Here is a 20,008-nt window from a genome sequence, read left to right on the forward strand (position 1 = left end):
CACCTGCACAACATAGTATTGATAGTACATTATTGGTTATTCTCCTTTAGTGTGTCAGTAAAAGTACCTTAGTATGTAAAGCAAATTCTGAATGCATCTTTGCACTGATTAAGGGTACATCATGTCAATTTTCTCACTATAGAGGAGCTAATAGACTTTAAACATATGACAGGTGCAGTGGTTGTATAAATAATGTGCTGTTTTTATCAGAGTACATTAGACTGATAGGCAATAGACTTTTTTTCTGCGTGGATACAGCAAAGTGGCCGAGGAGCAAGAGAGAGAGCTAGGGGGAAAGTAGAGAGAGGGGAGAGAGAGAGTGTGAGAGAGGCAGCGAGACAGAGTGCCAGAATATACAGTATGCAGGCGGTGGGCTTCTGCAGCCACTCTCATTTAGATTGGGAGGCACCATTTCCTACTGGGGAGGAGTAGAGGCAGACTGATGTGGAAAAGAGGAATAATGTGGGCTGAGATTGTAGATCGGAAACAAAGAGAGCTGAACATTGGACTGTAGAGAAAAAGAGAGAAAGCAGAGGAAAGGATTGCCATCATCTGGGGAAGAGATCTTGTGGAGGAAGCGGTGGGCGTCTACCTGTGCGTGTCAGACAGTAGCATCGTGGTGCGGAGAGGTGTAGCCCACCGGCAGCCATGGCAGTGAGTGCGTGGCAGGCTCTGTCTCCACTGCAGTGGGCTCGCTGGGGCTGGGATACACTGCTGGGAGGGGCAGGATATGGGGACAGTCCGGACTCAGATCCTGCTCTAGGGCTCCTCCGGAGTCTCTCCTGGGGCTCACATCATGACAACATGATCAAGGCTGCTGTGGGGCCGGTCAGACAGAGGTGAGACAGACAGGATGGGGATGCTAGGGCCGCATATAGTCAGACAATACATTGATCAACAGAGCATGGAGCCTGGTAGTAAGGTTGTGTGTCGAGCTTTGCTTCTAATAATATATGTGCGTGTGTGTCTGGTGTGCCTGGTGCTAAGGAAGACCAATCAGTATTAATTTTGCTTATTTCATAGCAGTGATATCTTCAGATCTTGAGCTGGTCTTGTATTTGTATAGGTGGTCTATGTGTGTGTGGAGGTCTGGTTGATTCTGTGTCTCAGATGTGCGGTCTCTGTCACCTTAGTGCAGATTCAGCATTTTCATTTTATAGCCATAAAGGTCCACTGGAAATGAAAACAGAAACATATACTAGCCAGGGGTGTTTTTTAAAAATCCATACACACCACAGGAAGTAGATACTGCACATACACACCAAAGTACGGTCCTTTTTACACAATATATATTGGCTTAAAGAATTATATCGGACCTGCTTATTTGATGAATAAATGTGTCCTTCTTGATATATTACAGATTATTAGCTTGTCCTTACATGACATCAGTGTCAATGAGTGATATCATTCTGATTCATAGGAGCTTTAACTTAGTGCGTCCTTATCTTTTGTTATAGGAGCTCAGACTCTGATGGAGCGTTTGAGACCCCTGAATCCACAACCCCAGTGAAGGCTGTTTCACCGACAGATCCCCAGATCCTACAACTAACGTCCAATGACATAGGTACAGTAAGATAAGTATTCCATGATGTATGCTTAGCTCTTATACTGAATGATGCTCAGATGCACTACTGTAAACTTAGCATTCAGGCAGAAAAAAAGAAGTAAAAGAAAGTCTTGTTGCTCCATCTAGTGGAATGAAGCAGTATTCCATCTGGCTTCGTTTGCTGAGACAAGCATCTCCACTGCACAAAAATGAGGCCTTTGGGATATCTGGAAAAATCTGACCAACCAGTTCAGTCTCAGGCTCTCTTTCATGTGGTTATTATTCCAAACTTTCTGTCCAACTGAGGGATTCTTATTGAATTATTTATAACACATCCATCTCTATGATTGGATGTGTCAAAAGCCTGCTGCAGGTCATGTCTCCATGCAGCCTGGTTCACACCTGCACTTTGCCCACACATTCAGTAAAATATTTCATGATCCCAATTTCATTTCAGATTTTTAATGTTGCTTTTATTTTGCCTTTTATGAATAGCTGAGTGAAGACTCAGTGGTATATTCCATGTCTCTCCATCTTTTGCAGTAGCAAACAGCTCTGACAGTGATCCTGCCTCTGAGTGCACTTCAGCTGACCGACCCTGCCGTTCCCCATCTATTGTTTTCGATGAGAACAAGCCGATTGCAGCCAGTGGCACATACAACATTGAGCCTTTTCCCCCTGATTCAACAAGTCACACTCTGACCCGTTCCCTCAGCCTTCAGGGAGGAGAACTAGACTGTCCTGGTCTGTTGGAAGGATCCACAGCAGGAGGCTTCCGTCCACATTCTGAATCCTTCAGTGTCGGCACTGAGAGTGCCCCAGGGACACTCCGCAGGCCCAAAAAAGTCCGTCCTGGGTCTTTAAAGAAGAAGCCACTCCTCAGACAGAACTCTAACCCAGAGAGTCCAGCCTCATCCAGCAGCACCCCAGAGATCAAGAAGCAGGCAAAGCCTCGAACTTCCAGTCCTCTGCAGGCGCAGGAGGAAGCAGAAGGAGGCTGTGCAACCCCAAGCCCTGGAGGAACCCTTCGAAGGACCAGGAAGACCTGTGTAGAGACTCCTCCTCCTCTGCCAGAAGAGACCAATCATACCAGCCAAGAGGAGAGGCTTGCTGTCCCAGCCTTACCCTTGTGCCAGGAGGAGACTCCTCTCCCTGGTAGTCCAACGGGCAAAGACGACTCCCCCATTCCTCCCAGTGCCTCCTACAATTGGGATCCAGATAATTTTGATAACATTGACCCCTTCAATTCTGGAGGTAGTAAAATTGCCAATTCCCCTGTCCTGGGTCGTAAAGGTCCTGTGTGTGCCCCCATAGCTACGAGCCCAGAGAGCCCTGTCTCTGCTTTGGAACCACATCACCCCACTCCCCCAGCTCCTCTTGAAGAGCCAATTACCAACCCTGAGGAGCAACCCATCATACCCAAACGTCAGTCAGTAAGGCTGGAGTTTGACTACTCTGAGGAGAACAGTGAGGCGGCGCACCCAGCCTCTCCTCCTCCTCCCAAGAAACTGGGCAAGAAACCAGGTGCCAAGATGCCTCTGAGGAAACCAAAGCTGGGGCTGAAGAAGGCCCCTCCAGCGCAAACCGAGCAGCTGGACAACAAGCCTCCAGCAACCCACAATGGCAACGAGGACGAAATCCCTGCTCCTAATGTTTCTTACAACTTTGAACCGGATAAATGGGAAGATCCGAATTTCAATCCATTTTCATCGAAGAAAAGCATTGCCAACTCTCCCAAACTACCCAGATCCTCTTATAAGTTTGACCCTGATAATTTTGATGACTCCATAGAACCTTTCAAATCCTCCAACAGCATAGCTATTTCCCCTCCGAAGGCCTCTGCCTCCTTTGAAATGTCATCCAATGACTATGATGTTGAAAATGACAATGACAATATTGGGGAACTGGAGGACCAAAATCAGAACAAACCTGCCAAGAAGAAGAAAACTCCAATCAAATCGTAAGTTCATAATCACAGTCTACTACCAGAGGGCTATACATTCATGGCATAGTTAACACTCACTTAGAGAACTTTGTGTTGGGATTGTCTGCGTCTTTGTCAGTGTTGTTTTAGGTTAGACTGTGTTTGTTCGTGGTCCACACTTGTCTATTATGCCAGTTTCCTCTGTCTGTCTTTCTGTCGTATTCTCACATATCACAGGAAGTCCAGGGGTGTGTCTTCTCTATGTTGTTTGTTGTAAGTACAGGGACAACAAACCATCCAGCCTTTTTGACCCTTAATTCCATGTGGCTCCCTTTGAACTGCATGTTACCCTGTTCGTAGTCCCCTCTTCCTTTTAACAGAAACATCTCAATCCCTTGTGACCACTATCAGACAATCTCATTTTAAGTTTTTTAATCCTGCCCATCTGCTTTACTATTTTTACCGGAGGACATCTGTTTTCATTTTTGTTGTACATTCTGTATTTTGTATGGTAAAATCCAATCTTTGAAGGTGCCAATATAATAATGTCATTGCTGGATCAAAATGCAAAAAGAGTAACTAAACCAGCTACTGTACACTTTTTTGTATTAACAATAAACCAAAACACTATTTGTAATGTAAAAAGGGTCGCTCATAGTGACAAAACCAAACCCCGTAAGCCAACAACATATCTTTAGTCATAATAGATCTTACATACTAACATGCAACTGTGTCCATTTTTTAAATGTGTAACTTAGAAAGGGGCTCCCTCTTGTGTTCAGTCCTGGCCAGTGCCTGTAATAGTGGTGAAATTACAACTATACAGTACAAATTGTATTCATTAGTAAGATATATGATTTTACTACTTATTATTGTCCCTTTGATATTAATACAGCTACCTGCAAGCACCATATACCCCTGGACACAAAAATATGTGTTTGTGACAGGATGCTGAAATTTTATAGAAGAAAGTAAGCATCAGCTAATATTTTAATTTCAATTTAGAGTAAGAAATCGGATGATGAATTTGAATGATACCATTTTTTTATTTAAAAAAAAAAGAATGTACATTGCCATCCAATGCTTTACCAACCCTCAGAGAACCTATGTTTAATAGGACCTAATTGAAAACTAAGGTAACAAAAGTTAAAACTTCCTAACAGCAGTTAATCTACAAAAAAATTATACTCTCACAATTGTCCTCCTAACTAACCAACTACATTAACATATTCCCATTTAGGATCTATGTTTTTTGCTAATTTGTGTGACAACTAAAGTATTCATAACATAACATAACATCATTTTTCACAACTCTTTACACGACTGTGCAGTACTAAACTTACCCAACTCTCGTCATAAATATTTCACAGTTTGTCCATTTTAGCCATGCATACAGTAAGTCCTACCGTCACATGTACAATAATGTTGCTCTGTATAGATTGTGGGCTTTTTGTGACTATACAAATATTTGTGATGTGTAGCAAATGTACAGTACACAGGGAGTTGTTTCAGAGTTGTTTCTTGAAGGTGAGGAGTGACTCTGGATCTCAATGATTGATTGTTTCCTGTTTCTCAGTAACACTTTCAGAGTGAAGAGATCACCAAAGAAATCACCGTTGTCTGACACATCCCAGGTGTGCACTTCATTCTTTATGTACATCTCTTTCACATGAGTGTATCAGTTCTGTCTTTCTTAATTTCTCCTTCATCCCTCTGACTTTTTCACTTTGTGTTGCAGGAGCCTACGCCTGTAGATGAACCCTCCTCCCTTCATCCACAGGATGACCACGCCACAGACGAAGAGAAGCTTGCCTCCTCCACCAGTCATAAGTGGGTGACCATGCAAGACATGGATGCAAATCTGATTTCTGACCAACAGGACTTCCCTCACCCATCTGATCTTACGTCCTTCGTTAATGAGAACAGTCTTCCCTTTCAGGCCCCAGGTGAGGCAAAATGTAGTTATCTGATTCCTGTTTCCCTCTTTGTACCGCCAGCCACCTGCGCCCAAACAATGCTTACAGAGATCAAAGCATACTACAGACAGACAGTGCTCAAAGACAATTGAAAGCATTTGTTTGGATGAACTGGTGTGTACACCAATCAGCAACTTTCCTCTTTATTGATTTTTGTTGTGGCACTAAAATAAGCCTGTTGGCACAGTTCTCTACTGCCCTCTGACCCCCAGAAGAGTAACCAGAGGCTGTCTGGCTCAACCCATCTGGGTCAGAGATGAAACAAAACAGACGGCCCTGCTTCAGCCTCTGATCCCATCAGTCCAGAGCTAAACACCACAGCTGAAATGTCACTCCATTTCTTCCTCTACATCTAAAATTTGGTTTTGTCTTTCTATGTTAGTGCAAGACTATGAAATTGAATACATGGAGAAGATTGGCTCCTCTTCGCCTGTGAGTATTTCATGTTATTTATAGATGTTATTTGAGATTGTCTGCGATGCTTAAAGCTTACTTCATTTATAGAACCATTATATTTGATATGTGATTTCTGCCATGAAAAACTAATTCAAATTACAATTCAGACTTAAACAGTTTCTCCTTTCTAATGTGTCTTGTAGCCACTGTCTGTGAAGAAGCCATCTTTGTACTTGAACTTGGACTCAGTATCTGACAACTTAACCAATAATTTGTGTGCGCATGGATCTGAACCCAGCTCCCCCTGCACTGGGTACAACACACTCTACTGCACTATATTTCATAAAAATGTGCTGTAGCCTTACTGTATTTCATGATGAATGTCTTGTGTATATCTTGTGTAAAGTGTAAACCACAATGAATTTTGATTGCATATTGCATACAGTTTAGCTGGTCTAGCAATGTGTTTCATTAATACTCTTATCCACCATATATGCAATGATACATTATGTGTCTGTCTGTCCCTCTTCCTCCTCTCCTTCTCTCATTTTCTGTAGGAGTTTTGAGGAGATGGAGGCCAAGATAACAGCGGGTGTGAAGACTCCTGTGCTGAGTTCCCGGCCTGGTCCCGAGGGCTCTGCTGGGGACAAGGGCAGGAAGAGAGAAAGCGAGGCACTCAGCCGAACACACAGCACAGAGAGGGAAGAGCAGGTGAGCAAAACATCTGTCTGTCTAGAGGGGATATAAAGATTCAAACTCTGTGAGCACTGGTCACATGATCATATGTTTTTCTGTCTTTTCACCATCATTTAAGGTGACTGTCAATTTTTATTTTGTAACATTTACGTCATGTCATTGTTTAGTCACAAGGGGGAGACAGAGTGCAATACTGCACATGTTTTTATTTTAAGCCCCTGACCTGAATGTCATCAGTCATGGTGATTCTCATTAATGCCTGGTAACAAATACCCAGACACAGTCACGCTAAGTTCCCAGCTTGACTTCTGTGACTCAGTTCCCAATGCTGCCACTCAAACACTCAGCGCTTGCTTTGCCATGCTGACCCCTGCCCTCCTCCCTGCCCTCTGCCTACTCCTCCTGGTGCCCCTTTAGCCCCCTTCAATTGGCCCTGTGGAGGCCCTTGCTCCAGCCCTGGCCATACCCCTGTTAGAGAGGCTGTCTGAGTGTGACGACCCTCTGCAGTACCTGGAGCCTGACCTCGCTGAGACCAACCCCACTGCATTCGCCCAAAAATTACAGGTGTGTTGACAAACCACACATGACCCCTCTTGATAAATCTTATTGGCCTTGCCTATAGTGGCCCATTTGTGGTCCTTATTTGTGATTGTGTGTGTTTTTGTGCGAACATTACATTGTGCCACCTTATTTCACCCTGCATTTTCTTTTTCCCATTTTGTGTCCTCCTGTTACCTAAGTTGCAGTTCATTTTAGCTTACTCTGTGGCATAGACTGATGGTGTGTGAGATGTAGACAGCAGCTGTGTGTGATCAACTCAAGTTTCTATATGTTCTCCCTTTGCTCTCTCATCCTCGGGCCGCAACCCCCACCCCTACACCCCAACATCAAATCCCTTCCCCCAACCTCCCTCCCTCGTCTTGTGTGCGGCCCAGGAGGAGCTGGTGCTTGCCGCCCTGAGGATAGAGGCTCTGCAGGTAGCCAAAAGCATCTCTCAGTGCCCTTCCCTCTCCAATGTAACCCCCCAGGTACTGCGCTGAGTCAGCCTGCACCTGCTGTATGTGTGTGTGGGTGTGTGCATCTTGAATGGATGATTACAGAAAAGCAGGCGTGTATAACCGTGTGCACAGCCGTAGTATGCGTGACTGTTTCTCAGCCTGCCAATCCCTCCCCCTAAACACACCATTCTGAACTCATGGCCTTATCAACATGGTGGCTGCAGCATCGCATCGTCAATCCTGCCACCTCTTCAGTCCCCTACATGTGAAATCTCTAACATGGTTTGCATCCAGCGCTCACCCAGACTAGCAGCAAGCTCTTTTAGGTTTACCACTCAGGAACAGAGTGCTGTGTCGTCTCAGTCTTACCTTTGTTATGCATGTTAGGCAACATGCATGTTGCCTGGTCATGAGAAGTTTACATCAGCGTGAATGTGACTGGGAATGTCTCACATCAGACTAAATATTAGAAATTAAGGCATTCAGTGTATATCACTGTCCCAGATGTATTTGTTGATTTGCTTATCACTCCAAATCCCAGTCACATTCTTGTTTTTGTGATTTGGTCTTTTACCCAAACTAACAGCACTAACAAAGAGCTACATTAAGCAGGTGTCAGTATTAAGTTTGGTTGGAAATTCAGGTTTAATTTAGGAATTGCTGGTTTTGGGGTTTATATAAAAAACAGCACATGTCGAGATATAAGTGCAGTGACATTTTTTTGGTCATTGGTAATCAGAGGTGGCTTAACAGTTTAAAGCCTGTGGAGAAATTAACCAGGCGCTTCCCAGCCCCCTATCCGTCCATGTCTCATGCTGTCATCACACACATTTCACAGTTTCGTCTTAAGAAACCCAGCACTCGACGTTGGAACATCAACGGTTCACCTTTACTCAAAGTAAGAATAACATCTTACCCCTGTGATCTGTCTTCATCGTGATCCAGCTTTAGTTCAGCCTTAGAATATTTGGACAGTGACATTTTTCGTTAGTTTGGCTCTGTACTCCAGCACTTTGGATTAAAAAGGAAACAACCACCATGAGGTTCAAGTGGTGACATTTCAGTTTTAAGTGTATTTGAAGGTGTCCACATCCACATTGGGTAAAAGTGTTGGAATCACAGTGGATATATGCCCTCAAATTAAATCTTAAAGTCAGCACTTTACCTTCCTAATGATTGTTTCATTTGAAATCCACCTGGATTGTGCTGGAGTACAGAGCTTAAACAACTGTCCAAATACTGACAGAGTGCACTGTGCAGTCTTCCTCCTGTAGACCCCAGAGGCTTAATTATTTCTGAGTGGTGCCGTAACTATCATAGCTCTATTTTGTCTAAATGACTGTACTTTGTTCCTGTGAGCAAATTTGTCAGAGTTGTGGTTTTTGCAGTAAAATCTAGCATGTCTCTAGTTTTCAAACATTTTTGGGAGAAAATTACCTTCTACTGGGGTAGTCTTTGTGTTTGACGTAGTGTTTTACTTCTGTTGCAACAAGTCATGTCTTCCGTGTTCATTGTGTCCCATTTTCTGTTCTTATTAAGTAGTTTTGCCACTACATCCATTAGCAAGAATGTTTTTTTTTTACATTCTAGCTTTGCAAAGCACTGTAAGAATGTACTCCAGCAAGTCATATGTGTCATTCAGGTTGATCTAATGCTTGTTTTGTGCAAGAAGTCAGTTATTTGGTTGGTACTTCATGCCATGCTATGGGGGGGGGGGGGGGGGGGGGGGGGGTAAGCCTAATCATTACCTGACTGAAAGCCAAAGTCTATGGTTGAATAAATTTGACCATAGTAGAACTTTGGTCTTTACCTTCATTGCAATAAGGGCATTAATGCTCCAGCCAGACCAAACACTTCACTCTCTTTTCCATGTATTAGTGGGTCTCAGTCTTCTTGTCCCCTGTGAACCCCACCATTTCATCAAATCCTCCCGTAATCCGGCTCTCCTGTGGATGATTAAATCCCTCTCAGAGCCGCATCCAAGAAGTATTGTTTTTGCATTTTATTATGATTTATTGTGTAAAGAGTTGCTGTTGATAGAGTTTCATTATAGTTTGCAATAGTCACATGTGTACCATATCCAAAGTTTATGTCTTTCTAATGAGAAATCCTGCCAATTTTCTGGTTTTACCTTACATCATGTCTTTGTAATTGGGAAAATAATTGAACAAATGATGTAATCAGTCACAGTCAACACTTTGATTCTTTGGTAAGTTACTATATTGCAATGTGCTTTAACATGAGACTAACACCTGTTTCCCAAACTACCCAGTTTGCTACCCTTTCCCTACTTTCCTGTATATGATGCAGTCTCTGCTGTATCAAGTGCTGCCCTCCTTCCCCTCTGCCTTGCCTGGACCCAATCACATTCAAGCTATACTGAATTGAGCAGATCATCATGACTTCTCAGCTGGGGGCAGCATCAGCCAATCACTTGGCTAATACTGTGGCTATGAAGACTGTTTCATCCAATCATGTGGCAGCTGACCAAGTCTTCAGGAACATCACTAGCCTGCCTCATTTGCATATTGATTTTGCTGTGTGGTACATTTTGATATAGTTTGATGCTGCCTTGCGGTTTAGTCCAGGAATCCTGTTGAGAATGTGCGTGTGGGCCCGAGGGTGAGGGTGTGCTGCGTCCCATCTCTAGCTCAGTCCGGTTTCTAACTAGCTATGTTTCCTTTCCTCTCACTACTCACCTTTGGTTCCTGGAAGCAGCAGAGGGAATTGTCATCTCCAGTAGAGAGTACTGTGTCCAAGACTTCGCTGTATGCCAGGACCACCACCAGCTACATCGAAGGGGAGAGCCCCCATCTCCCCAGAGAGCTGGACCACTCACTGGAAATTGCACGAGAGGAGGTACCCAAAAATGTTTTCTTTTTGTAACAAGTCACAATTATTGAGTGTGTCATCTTTGCATATTCCAATTCAGTATCTCACATTTTACTTAACAACATGTCTCACTCCTCAGATTGTGACAAAAGAAAAGGAGGTGCTGGACTGGCGGAGGAAGTATGAAGACAGTCGACAGGAAGTGGTGGAGATGAGGTAAGACGTAACACCTTGGGTTGTTATCACTGACATCACAACAAGTTCCTGACCGTGCAGTTTGGATTTAACATCTCTCTACACTTCTGCTAAGTGGTGGTGTCTTGTTTTCAGACTCCACCCATTATCACAATTTAACCTGTCAATGGGTTTATCTCACTTAAACTGTCAACTGAAGCCATTGGTTAACTGCAGCAGTGAGACCATTAAAAAGGTCCATCCATGTAGCAGCATGAGTGATTATAGTAAATAAAAATGTTATTTTCTAATGGTTGTGTTTGAGCTTCAGAGAAAATGTGAGTTATGTGTTAGTGGCTTTATAATGCTGTTATTTGAATTATACACCACCTGAAAACAGGACAAACCTTGGATTAATGACCCTCATATGTATATCCACAAATGATAAATCTATGTCTGACAAATGTTTGCTAATAGGGGTTCAGAGGAGATAAAGATATGCATTACTGAAACCATGTTCAGCAGGTGGTAGGTGGGGCCAGCTGGCTACAGCTCAGTTAGTATGGATAAGACAGAGCTTACTTCATTTGACTGATTGGTCTCAGGATAAGGAGGTGCTAAGAGGCTAAGGGGGAGGCATGGCTAATCAATCCTCTTACCTCTAGCAACCTGCTTTTCCCCAAAACAAGGCTTCCTATTGGGTCCCAGCAATCCTTGGTTCAAAGTATGGGGGAACTTTGAGCAGAAAGAGTTAGATAGAAACCTGGCACACAGTGCAGATTAAATGAAAAAATACAAAGCTAAGGATAGGGCACTTGGTGGAGATTAAACCTCTGCCAAGACACCATAATTCAATTTCGTAAAGCTGCAGGCTAACAGGATAACAGTTTGTGTTTCACCAAATTCTAACAAAAAAATCTAATAATAGCAAATTTGTTACTCAATTTGGATTATTTAATATCACATGTTCTCAGTAGCACATGAACGCAACATCAAAGTTGTGGCCAGGTATAGAAATCCAATCTATAATCCCCGGGCTATACGACTGATGTCCACCAAATGTCAGCTATATGCTGTTATTGAGACATCTCGCTGTCGAACAGACAGTTTATTTTCATATGAACTGCATGATCCCATCCATATATTGACGATCTACAATTTCTCATCAATAGGAGAATTGTTGCTGAGTATGAGAAGACGATTGCACAGATGATAGGTGAGTTCAATATTAAATACAGCTTTTTGGTTGGTAACAAGTTTCTTTTCAGTGCACCTAAATTTCATTTGTTTCCCAACCTCTGCCACTATTCTTTGCTGCACTTGTTTATTTGCAAACCGAGGAAAACATGTAAGGTCTATTCGCTCTAATCCATTGCTGCTGATTTCAGAGTTTTATCCTCAGACACAAGCTAACCTTTTCCAGGTTATATTAACTCATTAAATATCCCTGCAGGTTCACTCCCTGCATTTCTTCTGTTGTCACTTACATATTTTCAGCCACATCTGGACATTTCTGAAAATTTGATTTTGCTGCTATCCAATTTCATTTCTTATTCTCATTAAAGCACTGTCACAAAAAAAGGAACAATCTATCTCTGCTTGTGTCTAACACTCGGCTCTCTCACGTGTCTTGCCCTCCCAGCTTGACTTAACACAGTCCCTTCTTTTCTGTTCTGCTCCCATCTTTGCCCCTTACTATTTGATAACCCTGACAGGCATGCCAGGTGAGTAATGCAGACTTGTCTTTCACTTGTGTGTGTCAGGTCACATCTCTCCATCTGTCCGTCAGTGAGGGGAGCAGATGTGCTCACTTTCTTCCTCACGTCCAGTGACATTTGCTTGTCCATTTTTGTTTGTGTTTCATTTTATATGTTGAGACATTGTTTATTGTGCTTTTTTTAAGTGGGTTAAAAGGACAGATTCTTTTGGCATTTTCTATTCTTCTGCCCTTTGTACTATCACTCAGATCCTGATGGTACAATAAAACTGCTATAAATATGATCAAAACCTTTTAGATGCACTGACACACACTGGTAGCCTTTACATGCACATCTGCACTTTGCTTCTGCAATGTAGATAATTGCTAAAGCCATTCATGCAGATTTAGCGAGTTAAGCAGGTGGATCATCTAAGCTTGTGACAGGAAAGGAAAGTGAAAGCTGTTATGGGGGCTGACATACTGTAGCAGCTTTGTCATTCAGTAGTGAAGGGACTAGAAGCCACGCAAAGCAATCCAGCCACCAGCTCTGTCTCTGTTTACAGTGATTTTCCCATTGTTCAGTTTTTTGTTTGTTTGCATGCTCCACTGGTTTATCAGAAGAACCCATAATGTAGTATAATGTATAATGATGTTAAAACTTGTACTAATCCACAAATCCATATCTATATTTGTATGTATAGTGTGTTGGTGTCATTCCCAAGCAGAATATGTGCCCACCATACTAAGTTCCTGAATATGTAGATTGAGGATCTGATCCTATATTTGTGTGTGTCCATAAGAGGATGACCAGAAAGAGAAGTCACTCTCCCATCACACCATCCAGCAGCTGATCATGGAGAAGGACCAGGCCTTAGCCGACCTCAACTCTGTGGAAAAGTCTCTAGCCGATCTCTTCCGACGTTATGAGAAGATGAAAGATGTACTGGACGGCTTTCGCAAGGTAATTAACACTCAAATTATTCACAACTAATAACATTTTCAGCATGGCTGGTCTTGTAAGTCATCTAAAATATTGCTTACCAACACTTATGGATAGTAATTAAAATATTTCTCACTCTGTGCAGAATGAAGAGGTTCTGAAAAAGTGCGCTCAAGAGTATCTGTCCAGAGTCCGGAAGGAGGAGCAGCGCTATCAAGCCCTGAAGATTCATGCAGAGGAGAAACTTGACAGGTTAGTTAATACATACTCTCACTATGCTATGTTTATCCTTTCATGACTGTATAGTTTTCACCCAAAGGGAAAACACCACAATACTACCTACACAATAACTCAGTACCAGGATAAAATGTGTCTGGATACAGGCCAATGTAATTAACCCTTTCTATAGATTGTTTATATTTAATCTACTTGAAATTTAGCATTTATAAAGATTATTCATTAGACTTTCCAGGCTTATAGAGGTTATTGAGAGGTGAGTACATTCTCTTGTTACTTGTGTGTTTCCAGGGCCAATTCAGACATAGCTCACGTGCGGGCCAAGGCCATGCAGGAGCAGGCTGCCCACCAGGCCAGTCTGAGGAAGGAACAGATGAAGGTGGACTCTCTGGAGCGCACATTGGAGCAAAAGGTCAGTCAGGATCCCCTCGCTAACAGAGTCCTGGGATGTAAAAAGATATTAAAATCAAGCATTAAAAATATCTTGGACTCGATCATGTTTAAAGGCATGCAAACTGTAAATTTTAACCTTTTTTTTTACAGAACAAAGAGATAGAGGAGCTGACAAAGATCTGTGATGAGCTGATCGCCAAGATGGGGAGGAGTTAGCAGCAACGCCCCATGCAGGCCAACTCTCACACAGAAGAGGAGCGGTTGTGGGGGAGAAAAAACTACTCTGATCAAAACTATTTTACCATTCTTCCAAGGACTGATGGACATTTAAGGCCAAAGTGGTCTTGGGGGGATATATTTCCTACTGACTTTGTGTATACAGGATGCACAGCAATGGCTTCCTCTTAATCACTCTGTACATTTTTGATGTGTCAGTGTATTGTACTGTATCAGGGGTCTGGTTTAAAGTTTTAGAAAATGTACCATATCATTAATGAGCGTGTCTGCGTGCGTGTGTGTGAGCGTGTATGATAATGAGAAAGTGCGAGCATTTGTTTGTGGGTTAAATTAACTATAATGATGTTGCCATGACAGCCACTGAGGGAGAAGACTGTTTACCCACTCCTGTTGTTGTCTCCTCTTAATATGAGAGAAGGATAGATTTTGAAAAAGAGTACCAGAGACTAAGATTCATTCATAAAATGTTGATACACCACTAAAAGAATACAAACTATCACAATAGCTTACTGCATGTGAGAGGGGAAGAAAATCTTGTATTATTAATGTTTGTGTAGAAAATTCCAAGAATGAAAAAAGACTCATCTGCATTTTTGAGTTACTCAGCCATTTTCAACCTGCTTCCCTCATGTAACCTTGTAGATACTTGTCATACTTGTCATAGCTTTCTCGATGAAATCGTGGGACTTTATTTTTTGGATTTTATTTTGATATAAAGCAAAGTAATTGTCACTGTATTCAGTTGTGACTGGGGGTAATTTAATTTTTGGATGGATTTGTTCTAGTCCTGCTATGGTCGTTGTGTCACACTGAGGAATAACTTCTCTGCACAGCTACTATACAGCATCTGCTTACAAAGTGCAATAAAAGATGGCAATACAGCATACTGGCTTTACTCTGGTTATTTCCTTGCATGGTGAAATGCCACAGTGTAAATCAAACAGGTGTGATTAAGATGATTTGACAATGTCATGCTTACAGTCAGCGTCTTAAGAAACAAGATACATGAGCACGGAGGATCTTGCTTGTGTGTACACCATGCAGTGATGCATTACAGACCTTTGCTCTTGGGTTTATTTTGTTCTCCTCATTTACATGTACATGCAAAGATGATGTAATTTAGGTAGTTTTAAAAAACAGAAATGATGACTTGGCCTTAAAAATATCTGCACATATTTGTGTTTACGAGGAAATAAAGACGCAAGTTGGTGTGAGGCTGAAACATAATGCACTGTATATTTATTTTCATAATAACAATTAAACTACTTGATATAATAATCCAACTGCTAACAACCTGAGTCAGATGTAAACATGCAAACTACCAAACCTGCTAAAAAAAGGGAAGTAAAAGCCAAGGCAGGTGCAACAATGTGATTTAAGGACTGGACCAAGTAACACATGGACTTAAGATGGGTGTGGCTAAAGCTCAGTAGTAAGGTGAGAGCTAAAGGGTGAATCCTACTACACCGCCACTGTTTTACCTATTCAGGAGGAGGCAACAACTGACACTAAAGACAGAGCTGTGGACACCAGTAGAGGGGCTTGTAATCTCCTGGTCAGTGCAGGGAGGCATATTAGCTCATTTGATAGCTCAGATTAGGCTCAAGGAGCTTTAGGAACAAACAAGCTGCTTTTTATAGTGTTGATCAGGACATGCGAGGAGGACCCACTAGCACCATGACTGTCCAGTACTGCCCGCTGCTCCTGCTTTCCCTGCTCCTGCTATCAACAAACAGTAAGGACTTGGTTGTCTTTTTCTATTTCTTCTTCATCCTTTCCTCCCTTCAGATCAGTGCTCTTCCCTCTGCCAACCTGGCATTTGAATTTAGTTGGTGTCTCCCTTTAGGTACTCTTATCTTTTGAAACCTTTGAATTTCCAAGAATAGTCAGATTTTTTATTCTTCTATATTTCAGCCTGTACAGAGGCAGGAACCTGAGTCCAATCTAGCTTTCAGAGATTACAGGACATACAGTATTATGTTGGATACAGCAACAGTACAGTGATCTTTATTTTGAAGAGGCTTTTTTAATTCTGGCATGTTTTATAACTCTGACAAAACAAGATATATAAGCCTTGTATACCTTGTAAATACCCTTTATTTCTATGTCAGATTTGCTAATTACTACTACTATTTCTCTGGTAACTGTCTTCAGTTTTGAATAGATTCAGTCTGTCATCCTGCTCTGTAACTAGCATGCAATCCCAGCAGCTAATCTCTTAATAGGCCTGGAGGCTAATTCTTTTAGCATGTGTTTAGAGCAGCTGTGCTGTGGGGATAGACTGGGGTCAACTATAACAGCAGGGGGCGTTTATATGCTATGTCAACACAGGAGTACACAACAATCAAAGAAGACAGAGCAACTGATCAGATTCATACAAGAAATGTTCATTTGCTGTTCATTTAATTGATTTACTGTTAAAATTGTGCTCTTTTTAGTCAAAGGGCCACGTGTTCTAGTCTAAAGTTGCACTGTCTCATCAAGTTGAATGTTCTCTTTTTATCAGAACATTTCACTGGACTTCATCTCTACAGAGACAATACTTTGCCTTTTCTGAGCAACATTTTTGTCTTCCTGCCATCGTGACTGAATGATAAAACATGAGTCCGAAGGGTTATTTTGATGGCCGAGACAGCAGATGTGCTATTTCAGGGGGAAAAAATGTTTAAAGCTTTCAGCAATTCCTATAAGTCCAGCTCTGTTTGATCCTCTTAAGAAGGAACATTAAGAGCAGTTTCTGAAGGTCCATTTTAGAATTTGGGCGACGGATGGAAGTCTTCAAAAGAAAGCATTAAAGTGATATTTCAAAGGTCAGCTCCAGTAGTTCTCAAATAACTGCTCCTTCCTTCTCTGGAGAGCTTTGGAAAGACATCTAAGTATGTTATGTGCTGAAGTGGGCTCCAGAAACTCGCTAGCTGAAGGTTAGATAGATGTGTTTTTATAGAAGGGCTCTGGTTTCATTCTTTGGTTGATTAGAGAAGATTTATAGTGGATGAGGGGTTATTAATGCTCTCCATCATCACTCTCTAACTTTGGAACAACATCACAGCATCTGACTCACAATGTGAATTTAGCATGTCTGTGCATGCTTGCTCATCAAAACTATTAGTCCAGTGTAAATGAGGAATAAAAATATCCCTTGTAGACGCCGCTTGATTTGGACTCACTATATCTCTAAACTGATAATGAATGGGACATCGTTTGCACCAATGTCTGAACACTGTGATATTTGATGGAAAATACTATTCTAGCATCATGTCCACAGCAACTGAAGCAGTACAATCAGGTAAATCTTGGCCTTAAATGGATGTGGTAAAATTGCAAGACATGACATGACTTAAGTTATGCATCCATAATCCATCAAGAATAACATAAGACTGGCAGGTCTGGATACTTGGATTTCCTCGTATTAAAAAACAACAACAACTAAAGTTTTTTTTTAAAAATTGTACAAAAGCACAATACCATGTTTTCATCTCATATTTGACATCTTTGATGCTAAATATCTCTTAGCTCCACCAAAATAATTGAGATTCTTTAAACTCTCAATATGCCACCTTTTTACTGTGTGTATTAGCATGTGCTGTAGCAGTATTTTTCTTGTCTATTCTCTTCAGGCGAGGCTCTGCAATGTTATACCTGTATGGCCTCCAATAACGATGACTGCAACCAGCAAGGCTCCAAATCCTGTCCCACCTACTCTGATGCCTGCGCTGTGGTGGTGGGCCATAACAGTGAGTCCAATAGTAACAGTGTAGTACCCTTTCTTTTCCTAGTTCACTGTCACGACTGACATACCAAATAACTCTATTTGTATCTGCTTGTGTTTATGTGTGTGTTGTCTGGAGATACATCTCTGTCCGAGGGGGGTCCGAGGCTTTTAAGGGAATCAAGAGCTTTGCAACTCCTACTCGATCAATATCTTTAATTAGGATACCATGTGTTCATGGTACCCAGACAATTCCTCCTCACAAAATGAAGTCAACTCTAATTTAAACCTGCACAAGGCAAGATTGTTATATAAAAATACACCAAATCAACCTTCAGAAAGTAGGGCTGCAACAAAGGACATCTTTCTATCTGTGCATGGCACATTGTACATGTTCTCTTTTATCGCATACATAAATTATGGTGAGATGTATGTACAAAACTTTAAAACTTAAGACACAGAGTGGCCCAATAAATGAATGGTATTGTGCATAACTGCAAAGTCTCTGGGTCGATTCCAGCCAGGGAGCCTTATTGAATATTATACCCATCTCTCTCTCTCTCTCTCCCCATGTTTCATGTCTGCCTCTTTACTGCTCATTATATAATGAAGGCAAAAATAATCTTAATATCGTAACAAACCAAAAGCAAACTGCACTCACATGCTTTTTGTGTCTCCCATCTCTTTTAGTCAGTTCCAAAGCTTTTCATATTGGAACAAGTTAAATCATATCACACCAATCATTTAAATTGGCATAACAGATGCCAAACCAGTGTAGCTGACTTCCTTTTCTATCTGTTGGACAGGTGGGGTGATGAAGTCATGCTCCTACAAGTCTTTCTGCAGCCAGGCCAACAGCCAGGGTTACAGATCACCAGGCGTCAGAGTTCACTGCTGCTACAGCGATGGCTGCAATGTGACAAACTTCGCCTCCCAGCTGCAGGGCCTCAACTCTTTGCTGCTGCTCTTGCCTCTGTTGTTCCACTTCACTTTCAAGTAGATACACGACTCAAATTAATCATGCCAGCAAGTATTCATCTGCAACACAAATGCCAACTACGATTGCATTAATTTACTACAACAATGCCAAATTACCCTTCCTTACTACAGTTTATTTTTTCTCCTTTATTTACCTTATTTATCTCAACATGAACCTAGACATCAAAGAGTTACTTGACATAGTTTGAGATGCTTGGTGTGACTGCGTGGATTATGCACACACTGCTGGATTGAATCCATTAAGAGGTACTCAAGTAGATGCGTTTGTCAATGGATTTCACTAAACCAATAAGAAGAAGATCCTGAGGGAAGTGCTGAAATAACAGTAAGACATAATTTATTTTTTCTTTCCTACATTAAAGAGTAAGGGATGCTGTATGAGTTTATCAGTTCCCCCACCTGGTTTGATGCTGAGCACACAATTTGTGCGAGTACAGGATAAGAAGTAGCAAAACTACCTTAAGTTTTTTTAATCACCTTCTGAGATACTTTTTATTGGATCTATCTTCTTTTATACCTAACCTGTATCTTGTGTCACAGCAGATGTTACTGTAGCTAAATATGGAACCAAGAGTTCAATAACACTCGGGTGCCGTTGCATCATTAGCCTTCTACCTGTCAATCAAACCTCTGACGAGCTCTAAGGGATATTTTGGAAAGTAGTGAGAAAACAGTTCTGACGTGCTGCAAATCCACATAAGCCTTTTACACGCCTGTGGCCAGGTGCGTTACACTGATGAGCTTAATCCACTGCATTTCAAGTCACTTAAACAATTACTGAGTTGGTGCAGAGGGAGAGGCTACTGTGTGTAAAAACCACAAGATGCAAAGTGAGGACAAGTGAGGAGTTATATAATAATTCCTAGCATATTTAACCCTTAACACTTAAATCTTTTGTGCATTCTTTTACTGTACTTACTGTATGTAAATGGCTCATTATGTATTCAAATTAAATCTAAACCTAAAGCTTATAGGCTACTGTATATATAATATTGCAATGTGAACTGTGAATGGCACAACTTATTTAATGCTGGATGTACAGGTCAAACAATAATGCTGTGACATTCATAATGCAATGTAAATACAACAAACATAAAGGTCTTTTTCTAAATGTGTCTGTGTGCGTGTAATTATTTAATTCATAAAAAGATTGAGATTATTTCAACTCATTTTATAAATTTGAAAGTTAATGAATGACTCGACAAATATGTTTCCTGTATGCTTTTATCATTCTTACTTAAAAACAATAACC

General features: G+C 41.5%; 2 protein-coding genes across 4 annotated transcripts in view; both read left to right on the forward strand.

The window, feature by feature from the left end:
• Positions 1-14,930, forward strand: part of tacc2 (transforming, acidic coiled-coil containing protein 2) — a 45,706-nt gene extending 30,776 nt beyond the window's left edge. Inside the window, exons 6-21 of one of the 3 annotated variants that reach the window (XM_062429904.1) lie at positions 1,458-1,564; positions 2,090-3,506; positions 5,047-5,104; positions 5,209-5,416; positions 5,829-5,878; positions 6,046-6,155; positions 6,400-6,553; positions 6,956-7,102; positions 7,474-7,566; positions 10,255-10,395; positions 10,508-10,584; positions 11,715-11,758; positions 13,042-13,202; positions 13,327-13,433; positions 13,710-13,830; positions 13,962-14,930. In XM_062429904.1, coding sequence (XP_062285888.1) covers positions 1,458-1,564; positions 2,090-3,506; positions 5,047-5,104; positions 5,209-5,416; positions 5,829-5,878; positions 6,046-6,155; positions 6,400-6,553; positions 6,956-7,102; positions 7,474-7,566; positions 10,255-10,395; positions 10,508-10,584; positions 11,715-11,758; positions 13,042-13,202; positions 13,327-13,433; positions 13,710-13,830; positions 13,962-14,027 — 3,061 coding nt within the window. In that variant the 3' untranslated portion in view covers positions 14,028-14,930. The remainder of the gene's footprint in view (positions 1-1,457; positions 1,565-2,089; positions 3,507-5,046; positions 5,105-5,208; positions 5,417-5,828; positions 5,879-6,045; positions 6,156-6,399; positions 6,554-6,955; positions 7,103-7,473; positions 7,567-10,254; positions 10,396-10,507; positions 10,585-11,714; positions 11,759-13,041; positions 13,203-13,326; positions 13,434-13,709; positions 13,831-13,961) is intronic. The other 2 variants (XM_062429905.1, XM_062429906.1) reach the window with 2 other exon arrangements.
• Positions 14,931-15,725: 795 nt separating this feature from the next.
• ly6pge (lymphocyte antigen 6 family member pge) lies at positions 15,726-18,757 on the forward strand. Its single transcript, XM_062431004.1, has 3 exons — positions 15,726-15,783; positions 17,666-17,782; positions 18,564-18,757. Exons 1-3 carry the CDS (start codon positions 15,726-15,728, stop codon positions 18,755-18,757), a joined length of 369 nt encoding a protein of 122 aa, XP_062286988.1.
• Positions 18,758-20,008: the final 1,251 nt, after the last annotated feature.

The sequence above is a fragment of the Scomber scombrus genome, chromosome 12, assembly GCF_963691925.1.
Source record: "Scomber scombrus chromosome 12, fScoSco1.1, whole genome shotgun sequence".
Lineage (NCBI taxonomy): Eukaryota > Metazoa > Chordata > Actinopteri > Scombriformes > Scombridae > Scomber > Scomber scombrus.

Bases quoted from the DNA above. Each gene is read 5' to 3' on its own strand.
- ly6pge (XM_062431004.1), top strand. From the start codon at position 15,726: ATGACTGTCCAGTACTGCCCGCTGCTCCTGCTTTCCCTGCTCCTGCTA. The intron at 15,784-17,665 runs GTAAGGACTTGG...TATTCTCTTCAG, and splicing joins GCTCCTGCTATCAACAAACA to GCGAGGCTCTGCAATGTTAT. The intron at 17,783-18,563 runs GTGAGTCCAATA...TCTGTTGGACAG, and splicing joins TGTGGTGGTGGGCCATAACA to GTGGGGTGATGAAGTCATGC.